General features: G+C 43.5%; 2 protein-coding genes across 2 annotated transcripts in view; both read left to right on the plus strand.

Moving 5' to 3' along the window:
- The first annotated feature begins 640 nt into the window (after positions 1-640).
- PABPN1 (poly(A) binding protein nuclear 1) lies at positions 641-14,136 on the plus strand. Its single transcript, XM_068177725.1, has 6 exons — positions 641-787; positions 3,516-3,583; positions 7,541-7,647; positions 10,177-10,264; positions 11,492-11,640; positions 14,039-14,136. Exons 1-6 carry the CDS (start codon positions 706-708, stop codon positions 14,076-14,078), a joined length of 534 nt encoding a protein of 177 aa, XP_068033826.1. The 5' UTR covers positions 641-705; the 3' UTR covers positions 14,079-14,136.
- An 18-nt stretch (positions 14,137-14,154) lies between these two features.
- Positions 14,155-23,938, plus strand: part of DCAF11 (DDB1 and CUL4 associated factor 11) — a gene marked incomplete at its 3' end in the record, with an annotated part of 35,461 nt that continues 25,677 nt past the window's right edge. Inside the window, exons 1-6 of the mRNA XM_068177722.1 lie at positions 14,155-14,167; positions 16,808-16,866; positions 18,644-18,797; positions 19,162-19,268; positions 19,848-19,900; positions 20,918-21,018. Of these exons, the coding sequence (XP_068033823.1) occupies positions 14,155-14,167; positions 16,808-16,866; positions 18,644-18,797; positions 19,162-19,268; positions 19,848-19,900; positions 20,918-21,018 (487 nt within the window). The remainder of the gene's footprint in view (positions 14,168-16,807; positions 16,867-18,643; positions 18,798-19,161; positions 19,269-19,847; positions 19,901-20,917; positions 21,019-23,938) is intronic.

A 23,938-nucleotide genomic window follows, 5' to 3' on the forward strand; every position in this document is an offset into this window, starting at 1 on the left:
AGGGAGATTTGAGGGGGAAAACGAGGAGATTTGAGGGAAAAAGGGGGGAAAGTGGGGATTTGAGGGGGTTTGAGGGGAGAAAGGGGAGATTTGAGGGGAAAACGAGGAGATTTGGGGGAAAAATGGGACATAAAGCAGGAAGAGGGGGAAATTTGAGGGGAAAATGGGATATAAAGAAGGAAAAGAGGGAATTTGAGACGGAAAACGAGAAATAAAGGAGGATTTTGGGGGGAATGAGGGGATTTGAGGGGAGAAAAGGTGGAAAAGTGAGGATTTGGGGGGAAGGATGGGGGGTTGAGGGGTAGAGAGGGGATTTGGAGGGAGAAAAAGGAAACAAGGAGGAAAAAGGAGAGAAAAGGGGGGATTTGAGGGGGGAAAAGGGGGAATAGTTGGGATTAGAGGGGAGCGTGGGGAGATTGGAGGGGGAAAATGGGGGATTTGGGGGAGAAAAGGGGGAATTCGATAGAAATGGGAGGAGTTGAGGGGAAAATTGGGAGATTTGAGGGGGAAATTGGGAGATTTGAGGGGGAAATTGGGAGATTTGAGAGGAGTTATCGGGGGGATTTCAGGGGAAACGAGAGAACAGCGGGGATTTTTTTGATTTTCGTGATTTCTTGCGGTTCCCAGGTGTAATTTTGGGGGGTTTCTGGGGTTTTTGGGGTGTCTCCCCAGGAGCTGGAGGCCATCAAGGCCCGGGTGCGGGAGATGGAGGAGGAGGCGGAGAAGCTGAAGGAGCTGCAGAACGAGGTGGAGAAACAGATGAACATGAGCCCCCCGCCGGGCAACGGTGAGGGGCGCCCCGAAAGCACCCAATCCACCCCGAAAAACACCCCGAAATCCCGCAGAAACGGCCAAAATCCGGCCCCAAATACCCCAAATTCTCCCTGACGTGGCCAAAGTTCACCCCAAAATCCCTGAAATTCGGCCCAAAATACCTGAATTCACCCCAAAATCCCCGAATTCACCCCAAATCCACCCCAAAATCCCCGAATTCACCCCAAATCCACCCCTAAAACCCCAAATTCACCCCCAAAATGGCCAAAGTTCACACCAAAATACCTTGAATTCAGCCTAAAATGCCTGAATTCACCCCAAATCCACCCAAAATCCCCGAATTCACCCCAAAATGGCCAACGTTCACCCCAAAATACCTGAAATTCGGCTCAAAATACCCCAAATTCTCCCCAAATCCACCCCAAAAACCCCAAATTCACCCCAAAATGGCCAACGTTCACCCCAAAATACCTGAAATTCGGCCTAAAATACCCGAATTCACCCCAAATCCACCCAAAAACCCTAAATTCACCCCAAATCTGCCCCCAAAACCCCAAATCCACCCCAAAAAACACCCCGAAATCCCACAGAAACGGCCAAAATCCGGCCCCAAATACCCCAAATTCTCCCTGATCCGGCCCTAAACCACCTAATTCACCCCAAAATGGCCAACGTTCACCCTAAAATACCTGAAATTCGGGCTAAAATACCCGAATTCACCCCAAATCCAGCCAAAATCCCCGAATTCACCCAAAAATACCCCAAAATCCACCCCAAAATCCCCAATCCACCCCAAAACCCCCGAATTCACCCCAAATCCACCCCAAAAACCACCAAATTCACCCCAAAATGGCCAACGTTCACCCCAAAATACCACAAATTCGTCCCAAAACCACCCGATTCACCCCAAATCCACCCCAAAACCCTGAATTCACCCAAAAATACCCCAAAATCCACTCCAAAACCCCCGAATTCACCCCAAGTCCACCCCAAAAAACACCAAATTCACCCCAAAATGGCCAAAGTTCACCCCAAAATCCCTGAAATTCGGCCCAAAACCACCCGATTCACCCCAAATCCACCCAAAAACCCCGAATTCACCCCGAAAACCCCGAATTCTCCCCAAATCCACCCCAAAAACCCCAAATTCACCCCAAAATACCTCAAAATGGCCTAAGTCCACCCCAAAATACTCTGAATTCACCCCAAATCTGCCCAAAATACCCCAAATTCACCCCAAATCCACCAAAAAAACACCAAATTCTCCCCAAATCCACCCAAAATCCCCAAATTCACCCCAAAATGGCCAAAGTTCACCCCAAAATACCTGAAATTCGGCCCAAAATACCCCAAATTCACCCCAAATCCACCCAAAATCCTCTAATTCTCCCACAAATACCCCAAAATCCACCCCAAAATCCCCAAATCCACCCCAAAAACCCCAAAATCACCCCAAATCCACCCCAAAATCCCCAAATCCATCCCCAAAACCCCGAATTCACCCCAAAACCCCAAATCCACCCCAAAATCCCCAAATTCACCCCAAATCCACCCAAAACCCCAAATTCACCCCAAATCTGCCCCAAAACCCCGAATTCACCCCAAATCCAGCCCAAAAAACACCAAATTCACCCCAAAATGGCCAACGTTCACCCCAAAATACCACAAATTCAGCCCAAAACCACCCGATTCACCCCAAATCCACCCAAAACCCCAAATTCACCCCAAATCTGCCCCATATACCCGAAATTCACCCCAAAATCCACCCCAAAATCCCCAAAATCCTCCCTCCACTGCCCTGAAACCCCAGGAATTCTCCCCAAAATCCCCCAAATTTCCCCAAATCCCCGAATTTTTCCCCAAAAATCCCCCCCGGCCTCTTCCCCTGACCCCAAATTTCCCCGAAATCCCCGAATTTTTCCCCAAAAATCCCCCCCCTGACCCCAAATTTCCCGAAATCCCTGAATTTTCCCCCAAAAATCCTCCCCGGACCCCAAATTTCCCCAAAATCCCCGAATTTTCCCCCTAAAATCCTCCTTGAACCCCAAATTTCCCCAAAATCCCCGAATTTTCCCCCAAAAATCCTCCCCTGACCCCAAATTTCCCCAAAAATCCCCGAGTTTTCCCCCAAAAATCCTCCCCTGACCCCAAATTTCCCCAAAATCCCCAAATTTTTCCCCAAAAATCCTCCCCTGACCCCAAATTTCCCCAAATCCCCGAATTTTCCCCCCAAAATCCTCCCCTGACCCCAAATTTCCCAAAAATCCCCGAATTTCTCCCCAAAAATCCTCCTTGAACCCCAAATTTCCCCAAAATCCCCGAATTTTTCCCCTAAAATCTTCCTTGAACCCCAAATTTCCCAAAATCCCCGAATTTTCCCCCAAAAAATCCTTCCCTGACCCCAAAATCCCCAAATTTTCCCCCAAAAAATCCCCCCCTGACCCCAAATTTCCCCGAAATCCCCGAATTTCTCCCCAAAAATCCTCCTTGAACCCAAAATCCCCGAATTTTTCCCCCAAAAATCCTCCCCTGACCCCAAATTTCCCTGAAATCCCCGAATTTTCCCCCAAAAATCCTCCTTGAACCCCAAATTTCCCTGAAATCCCCTTTTTTTTTCCCCAAAAATCCTCCCCTGACCCCAAATTTCCCCAAAATCCCCGAATTTTCCCCCCAAAATCCCCCCCGGACCCCAGATTTCCCGAAATCGCGTGAATTTGCCCCGAATTTTGGTTTTTTTGCAGCCGGCCCGGTGATCATGTCCCTGGAGGAGAAGATGGAGGCCGACGCCCGCTCCATCTACGTGGGCAACGTGAGCGCCCCCAAAAAATCCCCAAAAATTCCCAAAAATGTTCCCAAACATTCCAAAAAATTCCCGAAAATACCCAAAAAAATTCCCAAAGATACCCAAAAAACGTCCCCAAGGTATTCCCAAAATATCCTGAAAAAATCCCCGAAAATTCCCAAAAAATTCCCAAAAATTCCCAAAACATTCCCAAAAATATCCTAAAAAAATTCCCAAAGATACCCCAAAAATGTCCCTAAAAAATTCCCAAAATATCCTAAAAAAATCCCCGAAAATTCAAAAAAATTCCCAAAAATTCACAAAAAATTCACCGAAAATACCCAAAAATATCCTAAAAAATTCCCAAAGATACCCAAAAAATGTCCCCAAGAAATTCCAAAATATCCTGAAAAAATCCCCAAAAATGTCCCTAAAAAATTCCCAAAATATCCTCAAAAATTCCCAAAAATTCAAAAAATTCCCAAAAATTCACAAAAATTCCCCGAAAATACCCAAAAATATCCTAAAAAAATTCCCAAAGATATCCAAAAAATGTCCCCAAGAAATTCCCAAAATATCCTAAAAAAATCCCAAAAAATCCCCAAAAATTCCCAAAATATCCTAAAAAATTCACAAAAAATTCATAAAAAATCCCAAAAAATTCACAAAAATTCCTGAAAATATCCTAAAAAAATTCCCAAAGATACCCCAAAAATGTCCCCAAGAAATTCCCAAAATATCCTCAAAAATCCCCGAAAATTCCCAAAAAATTCCCAAAAATTCCCAAAAAATTCCCCGAAAATACCCAAAAATATCCTAAAGAAATTCCCAAAGATACCCCAAAAATGTCCCCAAGAAATTCCCAAAATATCCTCAAAAAATTCCCAAAAATTCAAAAAAATTCCCAAAATTCACAAAAACGTCCCCAAAAATACCCAAAAAATGTCCCCAAAAAACTCCCAAAATATCCTAAAAAAATCCCCAAAAATTCCCAAAAAATTCCTGAAAATACCCAAAAATATCCTAAAAAAATTCCCAGAGATACCCAAAAAACGTCCCCAAGGTATTCCCAAAATATCCTGAAAAAATCCCCGAAAATTCCCAAAAAATTCCCAAAATTCCCAAAACATTCCCAAAAATATCCTAAAAAATTCCCAAAGATACCCCAAAAATGTCCCTAAAAAATTCCCAAAATATCCTAAAAAAATCCCCGAAAATTCCAAAAAAATTCCCAAAAATATCCTAAAAAAATTCACAAAAATTCCAAAAATTCACAAAAAACGTCCCCAAAATATCCTAAAAAAATTCCCAAAGATACCCAAAAATACCCAAAAAATGTCCCTAAAAAATTCCCAAAATATCCTCAAAAAATTCCCAAAAATTCACAAAAAATTCCCCGAAAATACCCAAAAATATCCTAAAAAAATCCCCAAAGATACCCAAAAAATGTCCCCAAAAAACTCCCAAAATATCCTAAAAAAATCCCTGAAAATTCCCAAAAAATTCCTGAAAATATCCTAAAAAAATTCACAAAAATTCCCAAAAATTCACAAAAAACGTCCCCAAAATATCCTAAAAAAATTCCCAAAGATACCCCAAAAATGTCCCCAAGAAATTCCCAAAATATCCTCAAAAAATTCCCAAAAATTCAAAAAAATTCCCAAAAATTCACAAAAACGTCCCCCAAAAATACCCAAAAAATGTCCCCAAAAAACTCCCAAAATATCCTAAAAAAATCCCCGAAAATTCCCAAAAAATTCCTGAAAATACCCAAAAATATCCTAAAAAAATTCCCAAAGATACCCAAAAAATGTCCCCAAGAAATTCCCAAAATATCCTAAAAAAATTCCCAAAAATTCACAAAATATGTCCCCAAAGTATCCTCAAAAAACTCCCAAAATATCCTAAAAAAATTCCAAAAAATTCACAAGATATGTCCCCAAAATATCCTCAAAAAATTCCTAAAAATTCAAAAAAATTCCCAAAAATTCACAAAAAATGTCCCCAAAAAACTCCCAAAATACCCTAAAAAAATTCCCAAAAATTCACAAAAATTCACAAAAAATTCCCAAAAAAATCCCTAAAACAGCCAAAAAAGTCCCAAAAAATCCCCAAAAATTCCCAAAAACGCCCCAAAAACGCCCCAGAAAATTCCCAAAAAATTCCCAAAAATTCACAAAAAATGTCCTCAAAAAATTCCCAAAATATCCTAAAAAAATCCCAAAAAATTCCCAAAAATTCCCAAAAAATCCCAAAAATGCCCAAAAAATGTCCCCAAAAAATTCCCAAAGTATCTTAAAAAAATTCCCAAAAATTCACAAAAAAGCCCCAAAAATTCCCATCAAATCTGAAGAAAATTTGGGAATTTTAGGTGGGAAAATCTGAAATTTTGTGTGGGAAAATTGGGAATTTCGGGATGAAAAATTGGGAAATTTGAGGAGATTCCTGAAAATTTGGGAATTTTGGGGAATTTTGAGTGGGAAAATTGGGAATTCTGGGAGGGAAAATTGGGAATTTTGGCGGGAAAATTGGGAATTTTGGGGAACTTTTGGGAGGGAAAATTGGGAATTTTGGGAGGGAAAATTGGGAATATTGGGATGGGAAATTGGGAATTTTGGGATGGAAAATTGGGAATTTTGGGATGGGAAATTGGGAATTCCGGGAGAGAAAATTGGGAATTTTGGAGGGAAAAAATGGGAATTTTGGGAGGAAAATTGGGAATTCTGGGAGGGGAAATTGAGAATTTTGTGAGGGAAAATTGGGAATTTGGGGATGGAAAATTGGGAATTTTGGGATGGGAAATAGGGAATTTTGGCGGGAAAAATTGGGAATTTTGGGAGTTTTTGGCGGGAAAATCGGGGATTTTGGGTGCGAAAATTGGGAATTCTGGGAGGGAAAATTGGGAATTTTGGGAGGGAGAATTGGGAATTTTGGGGAATTTTTGGGTGGGAAAATTGGGGATTTTGGCGGGAAAATGGCGGCATTTTGAGACTGAAAAATGCCAAAAAATGCCCAAAAAATCCCCAAAAATCCCCCAAAAAAATCCCCAAAAATCCCCAAAATTCCCGAAATTCCGGCGTCGTTGCGGAATTGCGATTTCGCGGCTCCGCAGGTGGATCACGGCGCCACGGCTGGGAGGGGAAACGGGGAAAATTGGGAATTTTGGGGAATTTTTGGGTGGGAAAATTAGGAATTTTGTGTTGGAAAATTGGGAATTCTGGGTGGGAAAATTGGGAATTCTGGGAGGGAAAATTGGGAATTTTCACGGGAAAATTGGGAATTTTCATGGGAAAATTGGGAACTTTTGGGGAATTTTTGGGATGCAAAATGGGGAATTTTTGAGGGAAAATGGCGAAAAATGCCCAAAAATCCCCCCAAAAATGCCCAAAAATCCCCCAAAAATTCCCAAAAATTCCCCAAAATTCCCAAAAATTCCCCAAAATTCCCGAAATTGCGGCGTCGTTGCGATTTCGGGGATCCCCAGGTGGATTACGGCGCCACGGCTGGGAGGGGAAACGGGGAAAATTGGGAATTTAGGCATGGGAAATTGGGAATTTTTGGGGGAATTTTGTGTGGGAAAATTGGGAATTTTGTGTGGGAAAATTGGGAATTTTGGGATGGAAAATAGGGAATTCTGGGAGGGAAAATTGGGAATTTTGGGAGGGAAAATTGGGAATTTTGGGAGGGAAAATTGGGAATTTCGGGATGAAAATTAGGGAATTTTGGCGGGAAAAATTGGGAATTTTGGGGAATTTTTGGTGGGAAAATTGGGGATTTTGGGTGGGAAAATTGGGAATTCTGGGAGGGAAATTGGGAATTTTGGCGGGAAAATGGCGGCATTTTGAGACTGAAAAATGCCAAAAAATGCCCAAAAATCCCCCAAAAATCCCCCAAAAATTCCCAAAAATCCCCAAAATTCCCAAAAATTCCCAAAATTCCCGAATTGCGGCGTCATTCCGGAATTGCGATTTCGCGGCTCCGCAGGTGGATTACGGCGCCACGGCCGAGGAGCTGGAGGCGCATTTCCACGGCTGCGGCTCCGTCAACCGCGTCACCATCCTCTGCGACAAGTACAGCGGCCACCCCAAGGGGTATGCTGATTTATGCTAATTCATGCTGATTTATGCTAATTTATGCTGATTTGTGGTGATTTATGGTGATTTATGGTGATTTGTGGTGATTTATGGTGATTTATGGTGATTTATGGTAATGGCCCGGGCGGGGCTCTGCCCTCGGCCGGAGAAATCCCCGCGGGAAGGGCCCCGGGTTCAGCCCCAATTCTGCACGAAATTCACCCAAAATTCACCCGAAATTCAGCCAAAAATGGCCCAGAATTCACCCAAAATTCAGCCCAAATTCACCCAAAATTCACACGAAATTCACCCAAAATTCAGCCAAAATTCACCCAAAATTCAGCCAAAAATGGCCCAGAATTCACCCAAAAATGGCCCAGAATTCTGCCGAAATTCACCCAAAATTCACACGAAATTCACCCAAAATTCAGCCGAAATTCAGCCAAAAATGGCCCCAGAATTCTGCTGAAATTCACCCAGAATTCACCCAGAATTCACCCAAAAATTCACCCAAAATTCAGCCAAAAATGGCCCAGAATTCTGCCGAAATTCACACGAAATTCACCCAAAATTCATCTGAAATTCACCCAAAAATGGCCCAGAATTCTGCCAAAATTCACCCAAAATTCACCCAAAAATGGCCCAGAATTCTGCCAAAATTTACCCAAAATTCACCCAAAAATGGCCCAGAATTCTGCCGAAATTCACCCAAAATTCACCAGAAATTCAGCCGAAATTCACCCAAAATTCAGCCCAAATTCAGCCAAAATTCACCCAAAATTCACCCAAAAATGGCCCAGAATTCAGCCAAAATTCACCCAAAATTCAGCCAAAAATGGCCCAGAATTCTGCCGAAATTCACCCAAAATTCAGCCCAAATTCTGCCAAAATTCACCCAAAATTCAGCCGAAAATGGCCCAGAATTCTGCCAAAATTCACCCAAAATTCACACAAAATTCACCCAAAATTCAGCCGAAATTCAGCCAAAAATGGCCCAGAATTCTGCCAAAATTCACCCAAAATTCACACAAAATTCACCCAAAATTCACCCAAAATTCACCCAAAAATGGCCCAGAATTCTGCCAAAATTCAGCCCAAATTCAGCCAAAATTCACCCAAAAATGGCCAGAATTCTGCCAAAATTCACCCAGAACTCACCCAAAATTCACCCAAAAATGGCCCAGAATTCACCCAGAATTCTGCCGAAATTCACCCAAAATTCACCCAAAAATGGCCCAGAATTCTGCCGAAATTCACCCAGAATTCACCAGAAATTCACCCGAAATTCAGCCCAAATTCACCTGAAATTCAGCCAAAATTCAGCACGAAATTCACCCAAAAATGGCCCAGAATTCTGCCAAAATTCACCCCGAAATTCACCCGAAGTTCACCCGAAGTTCACCCCGAAATGTCCCAAAAATCTGCCAAAATTCTGCCAAAATTCACCCGAAATTCACCTGAAACGCACCTGAAATTTTGGTGATTTCTGGGCGGTTTTTGTGCCGTTTTTTGTTAATTTCTGGCTGATTTCTGTGCCGTTTTCCGGTGATTTCTGGGCGGTTTTTGGGCTATTTTTGGGCCGTTTTTGGGCCGTTTTTTGGTAATTTCTGGGCCATTTTTGGGCCATTTTTTGTTAATTTCTGGCTGATTTCTGTGCCGTTTTCCGGTGATTTCTGGGCGGTTTTTGGGCTGATTTTTGGGCCGTTTTTGGGCCGTTTTTTGGTAATTTCTGGGCCATTTTTGTGCCGTTTTTTGTTAATTTCTGGCCGATTTCTGGGCCGTTTTGCGGTGATTTCTGGGTGGTTTTTGGGCTCTTTTTGGGCCGTTTTTGTGCCGTTTTTTGGTAATTTCTGGGCTATTTTTGGGCCGGTTTTGGGCCGTTTTTTGGTAATTTCTGGCCGATTTCTGGGCCGTTTTCCGGTGATTTCTGGGCTATTTTTTTGGCCGTTTTTTGGGATATTTTTGTGCCGTTTTTTGTTAATTTCTGTGCTATTTTTGGGCCATTTTTCTGCCATTTTTTGGTAATTTCTGGGCCATTTTTGGGCCGATTTCTGGAAGATTTTTGTGCCGTTTTTTGGTAATTTCTGGCCGATTTCTGGGCCGTTTTCCGGTGATTTCTGGGCGGTTTTTGGGCCAATTTTTGGGCCATTTTTGTGCCGTTTTTTGGTAATTTCTGCCTCTTTCTGTGCCGTTTTCTGGTGATTTTTGGGCCGTTTTTTGGTAATTTCTGGCTGATTTCTGTGCCGTTTTCCGGTGATTTCTGGGCCGTTTTTGTGCCGTTTTTTGGTAATTTTTTGGGCCATTTTTGGGCCGTTTTTTTGCCGTTTTTTGGTAATTTTTTGGGCCATTTTTGGGCCGTTTTTGGGCCGTTTTTTGGTAATTTCTGGCTCTTTCTGTGCCGTTTTCTGGTGATTTTTGGGCTCTTTTTGTGCCATTTTTTGGTCATTTCTGGGCCATTTTTGGGCCGTTTTTGTGCCATTTTTGGGCCGTTTTTGAGCCGTTTTTTGGTAATTTCTGGCTCTTTCTGTGCCGTTTCCCGCCCGGCAGCTTCGCGTACATCGAGTTCTCGGACAAGGAGTCGGTGCGGACGTCGATGGCGCTGGACGAGTCGCTCTTCCGGGGGCGCCAGATCAAGGTCAGCAGCCCCAAAATCCCAAAATTCCGCAAAATTCCCAAAATTCCCAAAATTCCCCCAAAATTCCCTGCATTTGCCCCAATTTTCCGGATTTTTTTTCTGATTTTTTTCTGATTTTTCGCATTTTTTCCTGATTTTTTCCCCAATTTTCCGGATTTTTTTCTGATTTTTTTCGTGATTTTCCCCAAATTTTCCAGATTTTTTTCTGATTTTTTTCCTGATTTTTCCCAAATTTTCCTGATTTTTTCCCCAAATTTTCCTGATTTTTTCCCCCATTTTTCCCGATTTTCCCCTTTTTTTCTGATTTTTTTCCCAATTTTTCTGATTTTTCCCAAATTTTCCTGATTTTCCTGATTTTCCTCATTTTTTTCTGATTTTTTCCCCATTTTTTCTGATTTTTTCCCTATTTTTTCTGATTTTCCATCATTTTTTCCTGATTTTTTCCCCATTTTCTTGATTTTTCCCAAATTTTTCTGATTTTTCCCCAATTTTCCTGATTTTCCCCTTTTTTTCCTGATTTTTTTTCCGATTTTTTTCCTGATTTTCCCCAGATTTTCTGGTTTTTCCAAATTTTCCTGATTTTTTCTGCATTTTTCCTGATTTTCCCCAAATTTTCACCGTTTTCCCCCAAATTTTTTCCCTTTTTGCCCAAAATCCCCTTTTTTCACCCCAAAATCCGATCCCAAAGACCACAAACCTTTATTAACCCTTTGTTTTCCCCATTTTCCCCTCTCGTTTCCCTGTTTTCCCCCCGATTTCCTCCAAATTTTCACCGATTTCCCCCAAATTTTCACCGATTCTCCCCAAGTTTTCACCGTTTTCCCCCAAATTTTTCCCCTTTTTGCCCAAAATCCCCTTTTTTCTCCCCAAAAGGTGATCCCCAAGAGGACAAACCTTTATTAACCCTTTCTTTTCCTTTTTTTTTCCCCCAATTTTTCCCCCATTTTCCCCCTATTTCCCCCAAATTTTCACCTTTTCTCCCCAAATTTTCATTTTTTTCCCCCAAATTTTTTCCCTTTTTGCCCAAAATCCCCTTTTTTCACCCCAAAATCCAATCCCTGAGACCACGAATGTTATTTAACCCTTTCTCTTCCCCATTTTCCCCTCTCGTTTCCCCATTTTCCCCCCGATTTCCCCCAAATTTTCACCTTTTCTCCCCAAATTTTCACCGTTTTCCCCCGGATTTTTTCCCCTTTTGCCCAAAATCCCCTTTTTTCGCCCCAAAAGGTGATCCCCAAGAGGACGAACCGCCCCGGGATCAGCAGCACCGACCGCGGATTCCCCCGGGGACGCTTCCGCGGGCGGGGCGGCGGATACGGCTCCGCCCGCTCCCGCTTCTACAGCGGCTACGCCCGGCCCCGGGCGCGGGGATACAGGTGGGATTTCGGGCAGAATTCCCGGGATTTTGGGATTTTTGGGATTGGAGGTTTTTGGGAAGGGATTTGGGGTCGTTTCCCGGGAATTTGGGGTTTTTCCGAGCGATTCTGGGACGTTTTCGGGGCCGTTTTCCGCGACGTTTTTGCGTTTTCCCGTGCGAGTTCTGGGGTTTTTCAGTTGAGTTTTTTGGGGTAAATTCCTGGGATTTTGGGGCGAATTCCCGGGATTTTGGCTTTTTTGGGATTTGCGGTTTTTTGGAAGGAATTTGGAGTCATTTCCGCGGAATTTGGGGTTTTTCCAAGCGATTTTGGGGCGTTTTCGGGTTGTTTTCTGCGACGTTTTTGCGTTTTCCGTGCGATTTTTGGGGTTTTTCATTTGAATTTTTTGGGGTGAATTCCCGGGATTTCGGGGTGAATTCCCGGGATTTTGGGTTTTTTGGGATTTTGGGTTTTTGGGAAGGGATTTGGGGTCGTTTCCGCGGAATTTGGGGTTTCTCCGAGCGATTCTGGGGCGTTTTCGGTGCCGTTTTCCGCAACGTTTTTGCGTTTTCCCGTGCGAGTTTTGGGGTTTTTCATTTGAATTTTTTGGGGTGAATTCCCGGGATTTTGGGGCGAATTCCCGGGATTTTGGGATTTTTGGGATTGGAGGTTTTTGGGAAGGGATTTGGGGTCGATTCTGCGGAATTTGGGGTTTTTCCCAGCGATTTTGGGGCCGTTTTCCGAGCCGGTTTTGCGTTTTCCGTGCGATTTTTGGGGTTTCTCAGTTGGGTTTTTCGGGGCGAATTCCCGGGATTTTGGGTTTTTTGGGATTTGCGGTTTTTGGGAAGGGATTTGGGGTCATTTCCCTGGAATTTGGGGTTTTTCCAAGCGATTTTGGGGCATTTTGGGGCCGTTTTCCGCACTGGTTTTGCGTTTTCCGTGCGAGTTTTGGGGTTTCTCAGTTGGGTTTTTTGGGGTGAATTCCCGGGATTTTGGGTTTTTTGGGATTTGCGGTTTTGGGAAGGGATTTGGGGTCGTTTCCCTGGAATTTGGGGTTTTTCCAAGCGATTTTGGGGCGTTTTCAGGTCGTTTCCGCAACGTTTTTGCGTTTTCCCGTACGAGTTCTGGGGTTTCTCAGTTGAGTTTTTTGGGGCGAATTCCCGGGATTTTGGGTTTTTTGGGATTTTGGGTTTTTGGGAAGGGATTTGGGGTCGTTTCCCGGGAATTTGGGGTTTTTCCGAGCGATTTTGGGGCCGTTTTCCGCGATGTTTTTGCGTTTTCCGTGCGAGTTCTGGGGTTTTTCAGGTGGGATTTTGGACGAATTCCCGGGATTTTGGGGTGAATTCCCGGGATTTTGGCTTTTTTGGGATTGGAGGTTTTTGGGAAGGGATTTGGGGTCGTTTCCCGGGAATTTGGGGTTTTTCCAAATTTTCATTTTTTATTGTAATTTTTGATTTCTCACTCTAATTTGGGAACATTTTGGGCTGAAATTTCAAGTTTTTAATGAAATTTTGGTTGATTTTGGGCCGAAATTCCCATTTTTAAATAAAATTTTAGGCTTTTCTCATTAAGTTTTGGGCCATTTTGGGCGATTTTGGGCTGAAATTTCCATTTTTAATGAAACTTTGGGCTTCTCTCTTTAAATCTGGGGACATTTTGGGGCATTTTGGGCCGAAATTTCCATTTTTAATGACATTTTGGGATTTTCTCTTTAAATCTGGGGACATTTTGGGTGATTTTGGGGCACTTTGGGCCGAAATACCCATTTTTTAAATAAAATTCTAGGGTTTTCTCATTAAATTTTGGGTGATTTTGGTTGATTTTGGGCCGAAATTCCCATTTTTAAATAAAATTTTAGGGTTTTCTCATTAAATTTGGGGACATTTTGGGTGATTTTGGGCTGAAATTTCCATTTTTAATGAAATTTTGGGCTTTTCTCATTAAATTTTGGGTGATTTTGGGCCGAAATTTCCATTTTAACGAAATTTTGAGCCTCTCTCTTTAAATTTTGGGCCATTTTGGGTGATTTTGGGTTGAAATTTCCATTTTTTAATGAAATTTTGAGCCTCTCTCTTTAAATTTTGGGCCATTTTGGGTGATTTTGGGCCGAAATTCCCATTTTTAATGAAACTTTGGGTTTTCTCATTAAATCTGGGGACATTTTGGGTGATTTTGGGGCATTTTGGGCTGAAATTTCCATTTTTATTGTAATTTTTGATTTCTCACTCTAATTTGGGAACATTTTGGGCTGAAATTTTAAGTTTTTAATGAAATTTTGGTTGATTTTGGGCCGAAATTCCCATATTTACTGAATTTTGGGCTTCTCTCATTAAATCCGGGTGCGTTTCGGTTGCCTCGGGCGCGTTTTTTTGGGTTTTTTTTCCCAAAATCCTGATTTTTCTCCCCGTTCTCTCCGCAGGGGCCGATCCAGAGCCACCTCCTGGTACTCCCCGTATTAACAAACAAAAAAAAAAAACCCCAAAATTCCCCTTTTTCCCCCCAAAAAAATTCCAAAAATTCAAAAAAAAATCCCGGATGTGGGCGGGGGGTGGGGGGAGGGGCCCGCCCGCCCCTCCCCCACCCCCGGGCTGGGAAAAAAACCCAAAAAAATCCCAAATTTCTCTTTTTTTCCCCAAAAAAAACACCCCAAAAAAAAAAAAAAATTCCCAGTTTTGTTTTTTGCAGGTGGAGCCGGAGCCGGAAAAAAAAAAAAAAAAAAATAAAAGGCGTCGGGGGCGGGGGAGGGGAGGAAAAAAATTCCCAAAAAAAACCCCAAAAAAAAAATCCCAAAAAAATATTAAAAAAAAACCGAATTTGGGGATCCCCGGGGTGGGGGAGGGGCTGGAGGTGGAGGAGGGGGAGGGGGAGGAGGAGGAGGAGGAAAATAAAAAATAAAAATAAAAATAAAAATAAAATAAAAAAATTGGAAAAAAAAAATATATCGAGTTTTTTTTTATTATTGTTTTTTTTTTTTTTCCCTGAGATTTCCGAATTTTTTTTTTTCCCCGAAATTTTCCCAAAATTTTCACAACAAATTTTATTTTTTTGGGGTTTTTTTTCCTGAATTTTTCACTTTTTTCCCCCCGGTTTTTCCCAAATTTTCCCCCAAATTTTCCCATCAAAATTTTCTTTTTTTGGGTCTTTTTCCCGAGTTTTTCAGATTTTTTTTCCCGAATTTTCCCAAATTTTCTCCAAAGTTTTCCCATCAAAATTCTATTTTTTGTTTGGTTTTTTTTTCCTGATTTTTTCACTTTTTTTTTTCCCGAATTTTCCTTTTTTTTTCTCCAAATTTTCCCATCAGAATTCTTTTTTTTTTTCCTGATTTTTTACATTTTTTCCCTGAATTTTCCCAAAGTTTTCCATCAAAAATTTTTTTTTTTGTTTTTTTTCCTGAGTTTTCCAGATTTTTTCCCCAAATTTTCCCATCAAAATTATTTTAATTTTTTTTATTTTTCTTCAGTTTTTCCAGACTTTTTCCCCGATTTTTCCCTTTTTTTTCCCATCAAAATTCATTTTTTTTCTTTGGGTTTTTTTCCCGAATTTTTCAGATTTTTTTCCCCAAAATTTCCCAAATTTTCCCCCAAATTTTCCCATCAAAATTCTTTTTTTTGTTTGTTTTTTTCCTGATTTTTTCACATTTTTTTACCCAAATTTTCCCATCAAAATTTTTTTTGTTCTGTTTTTTTTTTGTTTTTGTTTTTTCCTGAATTTTAATTTTTTTCCCCCCAATTTCCCCAAATTTTCCCATCAAAATTCTTTTTAATTTTTTTTAAATTTTTCCTCAGTTTTCCAGATTTTTCCCCAAATTTTTCCCCTTTTTCCCATCAAAATTCATTTTTTTTATTTGGGTTTTTTTCCTGAATTTTAGATTTTTTTCCCCAAAATTTTCCCATCAGAATTCTTTTTTTTCTTTTTTTTTTTTTTTCTTTTTTTTTTGTTGTTTTTTTCCTGAATTTTTTACATTTTTCCCCCGAACTTTTCCCATCAAAATCCGTTTTTCTTTTCATTTTTTGCCGATTTTTTTCACGTTTCGGATCGGATTTCCCCCGAAATTTCCCCAAAATTCCCCCCCGTTTTTTCCTCATTTTGGGCCAAATTTTTTTCATTTTTTCCCCAGGTTTTTCCCTTTTTTTTCTCTTTTTTCCCTTAAATTTTCCAAATTTTCCCCAATTTTCCCTTTTCCCCCAAAATCTCCTCTTTTTACACCGAACTTTCCCATTTTTCCCACACTTTCCCCCCCGTTTTTTCCTCATTTTGGGCCAAATTTTTTTCATTTTTCCCCCAGGGTTTTTCCCTTTTTTTTCCTTTTTTCCTTAAATTTTCCAAATTTTCCCCAAATTTTCCCTTTTCCCCCCAAATCTCCTCTTTTTACACCGAACTTTCCCATTTTTCCACACTTTCCGCCCCGGTTTTCCTCATTTTGGACCAAATTTTCTGAATTTCCTCAGTTTCCCCCCAAAATTTCCCAATTTTCTCGGATTTTCCCCCAAATTTCTCCTTTCCGCCCGCAGTTTTTTGCCTCTTTCACCGATTTTCCCAGATTTCGCCCCGAATTTCCCCTTTCCTCGCCCCGCTTTCCCCAATTTTTTCGTTTTTTTTCCCTTTTTTCTTCCGTTTTTTCCCCGTTTTTTCCCAAATTTTCCGTTTTTCGCCCCAAATCCCCGCCGCCCTCGGCGCCGCTTCCGCCTTTCCCCCTCTCAGCCAATCAGCGCCGCGCCCGCCCCTTGGCCACGCCCCCCCGCCAATCACCGCCCTCCATTGCCCCTCACCCCTCCCTTCGCCCAATCAGCGGCGCCGATTTCCCCAATCCCCGCCCCTCACCCAATCACAACCGCGGCTTCCCCCGAGCCCCTCCCCTCCGCCAATCAGCGCCGCGCTCCCCCACGTGACCCCCTCCCCGCCAATCCCCTCCCTCCCCTTCGAAGCCCCGCCCCTCTTCAGCCGGGTAAACAACCCACGCTCCGCCCCCCTCGCGGTGGGCGTGGCCGCGGCGCCGCTCGCTCCCTGATTGGCCCGCGCCCCGAGGGCAAGGCGTGGATTGGCGGGGGGGTGGGGCGGGTGGGGCGTGGCCTAACCCGGAAGCGGCGGCCGCGGTGGTCGCCGGCCGAAGGAGGGGGGGGTGGGGGATGGGCGGCGGCAGGAGCGGGGGGGGGGGGAGGGGCGGGGGGGGGGGAGGGGCGGGGGGGAGGGGGGAGGGGCGCGGGGGGAGGGGCTGGAGCTGCGGGAGCTGCGCGCGCTGCTCGGGAGGTGAGCGGGGCGGGGGGGGGAGGGGCGGGGGGGAGGGGGAGGGGGGGAGGGGGAGGGGAGATTTCGGGGGGGGGTCCTGGGTGGGGGAGGGGAGATTTGGGGGGTGGGGGAGGGGCGGGTTTGGGGGTGGAGGAGGGGAATTGGGGGGGAGGGGATTGGGGGGGGTTGGTGGGGGAGGGGCGGGGTTGGGGGTGGGGGAGGGGAATTGGGGGGTGGGGGGAGGGGATTTGGGGGAGGGGAATTTGGGGGGTGGGGGAGGGGCGATTTTGGGGGGTCCTGGGTGGGGGAGGGGAATTTGGGGGGTGGGGGAGGGGCGATTTGGGGGGGATTTGGAGTGGGGGAGGGGAGATTTTGGGGGTGGGGGAGGGGAATTGGGGGGGTTTGGTGGGGGAGGGGCGGGGTTGGGGGTGGGGGAGGGGAGATTTTGGGGGTGGGGGAGGGGAGATTTGGGGGTCTCGGGGGTGGGGGAGGGGATTTGGGGGGAGGGGGGAGGGGAATTGGGGGGGGATTTGGGTGTGGGGGAGGGGAATTTGGGGGGAGGGGGGAGGGGAATTGGGGGGGATTTGGTGGGGGAGGGGCCGGGGTTGGGGGTGGGGGAGGGGAGATTTGGGGGGGGTCCTGGGTGGGGGAGGGGAATTTGGGGGGAGGGGGGGAGGGGCGATTTTGGGGTGGGGGAGGGGAAATTTGGGGGTTCCTGGGTGGGGGAGGGGAATTTGGGGGGTGGGGGAGGGGCGATTTTGGGGGGATTTGGAGTGGGGGAGGGGCGGTTTTGGGGTGGGGGAGGGGCTGTGGGGGATTTTTTGGGGGGTGCAATTTTTGGGAATATTTTGGGAATTTTCAGGGAAATTTCGGGTGAATTTTGGGTGAATTTTCCGCCATTTTTTGGGTGATTTTTGGGTGAATTCCGGTTAATTTTGGGTGGATTTCAGCCTTTTTTCGGGTGAATTTTGGGTGAATTTCGGGTGAATTTCGGGTGAATTTCGGGTGAATTTTGGGTGAATTTCCGGCTGGATTTTGGGTGAATTTCGGGTGAATTTCGGCCATTTTTTGGGTGAATTTTGGTTAAATTTTCGGCTGGATTTTGGGTGAATTTTCGGTGAATTTTTGGCCATTTTTCGGGTGAATTTCGGGTGAATTTTGGTTAAATTTCCGGATGAATTTCGGGTGAATTTTTGGCCATTTTTCGGGTGAATTTCGGGTGAATTTTGGTTAATTTCCGGATGAATTTCGGGTGAATTTTTGGCCATTTTTCGGGTGAATTTCGGGTGAATTTCGGGTGAATTTCGGGTGAATTTTGGGTGAATTTCGGGTAAATTTTGGGTAAATTTCCGGCTGGATTTTGGGTGGATTTCAGGTGAATTTGGCCATTTTTCGGGTGAATTTCGGGTAAATTTTTGGCCATTTTTTGGGTGAATTTTGGTTAAATTTCCGGCGGGATTTTGGGTGGATTTCAGGTGAATTTTGGGTGGATTTCGGGTGAATTTTGGGTGAATTTTGGCTGAATTTCGGGTGAATTTCGGGTGAATTTTCCGCCATTTTTGGGGTGAATTTCGGGTGAATTTTTGGCCATTTTTTGGGTGAATTTTGGGTGAATTTTGGGTGAATTTCGGGTAAATTTTCCGCCATTTCCGGCTGGATTTCGGGTGCATTTCGGGTGAATTTCGGGTGAATTTCGGCCATTTTTTGGGTGAATTTCGGGTGAATTTCGGGTGAATTTCGGGTGAATTTTTGGTCATTTTTCGGGTGAATTTCGGGTGAATTTCGGGGAATTCCCCAGGGCCCGGCGGGGGCGGCGCCGGAGCCCCCCCCGGACTCCGAGGGCTCCGAGTCCGACCCGGAACCGGAAGTGGAACCGGAAGCGGAACCGGAAGTGGAACCGGAAGCGGAACCGGAAGTGGAACCGGTGGGCGGACCCCCGCCGGCCGCCGAAGGTGGGGGCGGGGCTTAAAGGGGGCGGGGCTTCGGTTAAAAATGGGAGTGTCCTGGAGGAGGAGCTTAAAAGGGAGGGGCTTAAAGGGAGGGGCTTAATGGGGAGGAGGTAAAAGGGGAGGGGCTTAAAGGGGAGTGGCTTAAGGGGGAGGGGCTTAAAGGGGAGGGGTTCAAGGAAAGAGGCGTGGCTTAAAGGGGAGGGGTTAATGAATGGGAGGGGCTTAACGATGTGGGGAGGGGCTTCAGTGGAGTGGGAGGGGCCAAAACGGGGTCGGGGGTGGGGCGAATAAAAAGGAGGCGTGGCTTCCCGGCGGGGTGGGCGTGTCCCCAGGCCAAGCCCCTCCCCTCTTTTTCCGTTCCACGCAGGCGCCCCTCCCCCCGCTGGCCCCGCCCTCCAGGAGCTGTGGGCGGAGCTTGGGCGGGGCGGGGCGGGGTCGGCCCCGGAGCGGAGCCTGCCCAGGCTGCTGCGGCAGGTGGGGACTGGTTTGTACTGGTTTATACTGGGAGGGGACTGGGAGGGACTGGGAGGGACTGGGAGGGGTTTGGGAGGGACTGGGATCAAACTGGGATGAACTGGGATGAACTGGGAAGGAGATTCGGGGTTACTGGTTTGTACTGGGAAGGGACTGGGAGGGGTTTTTGGGGTTACTGGTTTGTACTGGGATCAAACTGGGATCAAACTGGGATGAACTGGGAAGGAGATTCGGGGTTACTGGTTTGTACTGGTTTGTACTGGGAGGGACTGGGAGGAAACTGGGATCAAACTGGGATGAACTGGGAAGGAGATTCGGGGTTACTGGTTTGTACTGGGAGGGGACTGGGATCAAACTGGGTGTGAACTGGGAAGGAGATTCGGGGTTACTGGTTTGTACTGGTTTGGACTGGTTTGTACTGGGAGGGGACTGGGATTTGGGGGTCACTGGTCTATACTGGTTTATACTGGTTTATACTGGTCTATACTGGTCTATACTGGTCCATACTGGTCTATACTGGTTTATACTGGTTTATACTGGTTTATACTGGGAGCTGACCCCGCCCCTTTCCCCTCCCAGCGCGAATGGGGGCGGAGCTTCTCCAGGGAGGAGAGATCCCAGCTGAGCTCCCAGTAAGGCACTGGTTTGTACTGGTTTGGACTGGTTTGGACTGGGAGGGACTGGTTTGGACTGGTTTGGACTGGTTTGGACTGGGGGGCGACTGGGAGGGGGTGGAGTTACTGGTTTATACCGGTTTGAACTGGTTTATACTGGTTTATACTGGTTTGAACTGGGAGGGACGGGGAGGGACTGGTTCCCTACTGGTTTTTAACCCATTTAAACTGGTTTAAACTGGTTTGTACTGGTTTGAACTGGTTTGAGCCATTTTAACCGGTTTCGAACTGGTTTTAACTGGTTTTTAATGAACACAAACTGGTTCATACTGGTTTTTAACCAATCTAAACTGGTTCATACTGGTTTTTTAACCAATGCTAAACTGGTTTATACTGGTTCATACTGGTTTGAGCCATTTTTAATGGGTTTTAACTGGTTTTTAAACCAATCTAAACTGGTTTATACTGGTTTAAACTGGTTTGCGCCATTTTTAACTGATTCAGACCGGTTTAAACCGGTTTAAACTGGTTTATACTGGTTCATACTGGTTTGAGCCATTTTTAACGGGTTTTAACTGGTTTTTAATGAACACAAACTGGTTCATACTGGTTTTTAACCCGTTTAAACTGGTTTATACTGGTTTGAGCCATTTTTAACTGATTCAGACCGCTTTTAAACTGGTTTAAACTGGTTTTAAATTGGTTTTATACTGGTTTATACTAGTTTTTTAAGTGCTTTAAACTGGTTTTAAACTGGTTTATACTGGTTTTTAACTGCTTTTAAACCGGTTTAAAACCGGTTTAAACTGGTTTATACTGGTTTTTTAACTGGTTTATACTGGTTTTTAACTGGTTTAAACTCGTTTATAAACCAGTTTAAACTGGTTTATACTGGTTTTTAACTGGTTTATACTGGCTTTTAACTGGTTTATACTGGTTTTTAACTGGTTTAAACCCCTCTGGGCGTGTCCCTCGGGGGGCTGGGGGGGCGTGGCCTCCCAAGGCCCCGCCCCTCACGCCCCGCCCACCCCTCAGCTTCCTGCCCAATGGCGTGGCGGCGCTGGAGCCCCACCCCCAGAAGGTTTTCTGCGCCGTCTTCGCCGACGGCGGCCGGCGGCTGCTGACGGCGTGCCAGGGTGGGTGAGAACCCCGGGATTTGGGGCGAGTCCCGGGAAAATCCGGAAAAATCCCGAAAATCCCGAAAATCCCGAAAAGTTCCGGCGAATTCCGAAAAAAAAATGGGGGAAATCGAGGCAAATTTGGGGTTTTTACGGTTTTTTTTGGGGGTTTAATTTGGGGTTTTTTTGGGTTTTCGGGGTGGGAATTGCCGAAATTCCCGAAATCTGGGAGAAATTCCGTAAAGTTTGGGAAACCCGGTGGGGATTCGCAGAAATTTGGGGAAAATTCATAAAGATTTGGGGGAAATTCCCCGAAATTTGGGTTTTTTTTGACTTTTTTTTTTTTTTTTTGGCGGTTTTTTGGGGTTTAAAATTGATTTTTTTTTTTGGGGGGGGGGGTTTGGGGTGCCAGGGTGGTGAGAGTGCCCAAAATTTGGGGGAAATTTGGGAAAATTTAGAAATTTTCCGGAAGTTTTCCTGGGGAAAATTAAAAAAAAAACGAAAAATTGGGGAAAATCGGGGAAAATTTGGGGTTTTTTTTTGGCGTTTTTGGGGGGATAAATGTGATTTTTTGGGGGGGGATAAAAAAATCCTTAATTTTTGACGTAAAATCCCCAAATTTCCACCTAAAATCCTTAATTTCTGACCTAAAATTTCCAAATTTTGACCTAAAATCCCAAATTTTGACCTAAAACCTCCAAATTTCAACCTAAAATCCCCAAATTTCCATCAAACTCCTTAATTTTTGACCTAAAATCCCCAAATTTTTGACCTAAAATCCCCAAATTTCCACCTAAAATCCCCAAATTTTGACCTAAAATTTCCAAATTTTGACCTAAAATCCCCAAATTTTGACCTAAAACCCCCAAATTTTGACCTAAAATCCCCTAATTTCAACCAAAAATCCTTAATTTCTGACCTAAAATCCCCAAATTTTGACCTAAAATCCCCAAATTTTTGACCCAAAACCCCCTAATTTCGACCTAAAATCCCCAAACTTCCACCAAAAATCCTTAATTTTTGACCTAAAATCCCCTAATTTCAACCAAAAATCCTTAATTTCTGACGTAAAATTTCCAAATTTCCACCTAAAACCCCCAAATTTTGACCTAAAATTTTCAAATTTTGACCTAAAACCCCCCAAATTTTGACCTAAAATTTTCAAATTTTGACCTAAAACCCCCAAATTTTGACCTAAAATCCCCAAATTTTGACCTAAAATCCCCAAATTTTTGACCCAAAACCCCCTAATTTCGACCTAAAATCCCCAAACTTCCACCAAAATCCTTAATTTTTGACCTAAAATCCCCTAATTTCAACCAAAAATCCTTAATTTCTGACGTAAAATTTCCAAATTTTGACCTAAAATCCCCAAATTTTGACCTAAAACCTCCAAATTTCAACCTAAAATCCCCAAATTTCCATCAAACTCCTTAATTTTTGACCTAAAATCCCCAAATTTTTGACCTAAAATCCCCAAATTTCCACCTAAAATCCCCAAATTTTGACCTAAAATTTCCAAAATTTTGACCTAAAATCCCCCAAATTTTGACCTAAAATCCCAAATTTTGACCTAAAATCCCCAAATTTTTGACCCAAAACCCCCTAATTTCGACCTAAAATCCCCAAACTTCCACCAAAAATCCTTATTTTTGACCTAAAATCCCCTAATTTCCACCTAAAATCCTTAATTTCTGACCTAAAATTTCCAAATTTTGACCTAAAATCCCCAAATTTTGACCTAAAACCTCCAAATTTCAACCTAAAATCCCCAAATTTCCATCAAACTCCTTAATTTTTGACCTAAAATCCCCAAATTTTTGACCTAAAATCCCCAAATTTCCACCTAAAATCCCCAAATTTTGACCTAAAATTTCCAAATTTTGACCTAAAATCCCCAAATTTTGACCTAAAACCCCCAAATTTTGACCTAAAATCCCCTAATTTCAACCAAAAATCCTTAATTTCTGACCTAAAATCCCAAATTTTGACCTAAAATCCCCAAATTGTTGACCCAAAACCCCCTAATTTCGACCTAAAATCCCCAAACTTCCACCAAAAATCCTTAATTTTTGACCTAAAATCCCCTAATTTCAACCAAAAATCCTTAATTTCTGACGTAAAATTTCCAAATTTCACCTAAAACCCCCAAATTTTGACCTAAAATTTTCAAATTTTGACCTAAAACCCCCCAAATTTTGACCTAAAATTTTCAAATTTTGACCTAAAACCCCCAAATTTTGACCTAAAATCCCCAAATTTTGACCTAAAATCCCCAAATTTTTGACCCAAAACCCCCTAATTTCGACCTAAAATCCCCAAACTTCCACCAAAAATCCTTAATTTTTGACCTAAAATCCCCTAATTTCAACCAAAAATCCTTAATTTCTGACGTAAAATTTCCAAATTTCCACCTAAAACCCCCAAATTTTGACCTAAAATTTTCAAATTTTGACCTAAAACCCCCCAAATTTTGACCTAAAATTTTCAAATTTTGACCTAAAACCCCCCAAATTTTGACCTAAAATCCCCAAATTTTGACCTAAAATCCCCAAATTTTTGACCCAAAACCCCCTAATTTCGACCTAAAATCCCCAAACTTCCACCAAAAATCCTTAATTTTTGACCTAAAATCCCCTAATTTCAACCAAAAATCCTTAATTTCTGACGTAAAATTTCCAAATTTCCACCTAAAACCCCCAAATTTTGACCTAAAATTTTCAAATTTTGACCTAAAACCCCCCAAATTTTGACCTAAAATTTTCAAATTTTGACCTAAAACCCCCAAATTTTGACCTAAAATCCCCAAATTTTGACCTAAAATCCCCAAATTTTTGACCCAAAACCCCCTAATTTCGACCTAAAATCCCCAAACTTCCACCAAAAATCCTTAATTTTTGACCTAAAATCCCCTAATTTCAACCAAAAATCCTTAATT

This window comes from Anomalospiza imberbis, unplaced genomic scaffold (assembly GCF_031753505.1).
Source record: "Anomalospiza imberbis isolate Cuckoo-Finch-1a 21T00152 unplaced genomic scaffold, ASM3175350v1 scaffold_100, whole genome shotgun sequence".
In the NCBI taxonomy this organism is placed as follows: Eukaryota; Metazoa; Chordata; class Aves; order Passeriformes; family Viduidae; genus Anomalospiza; species Anomalospiza imberbis.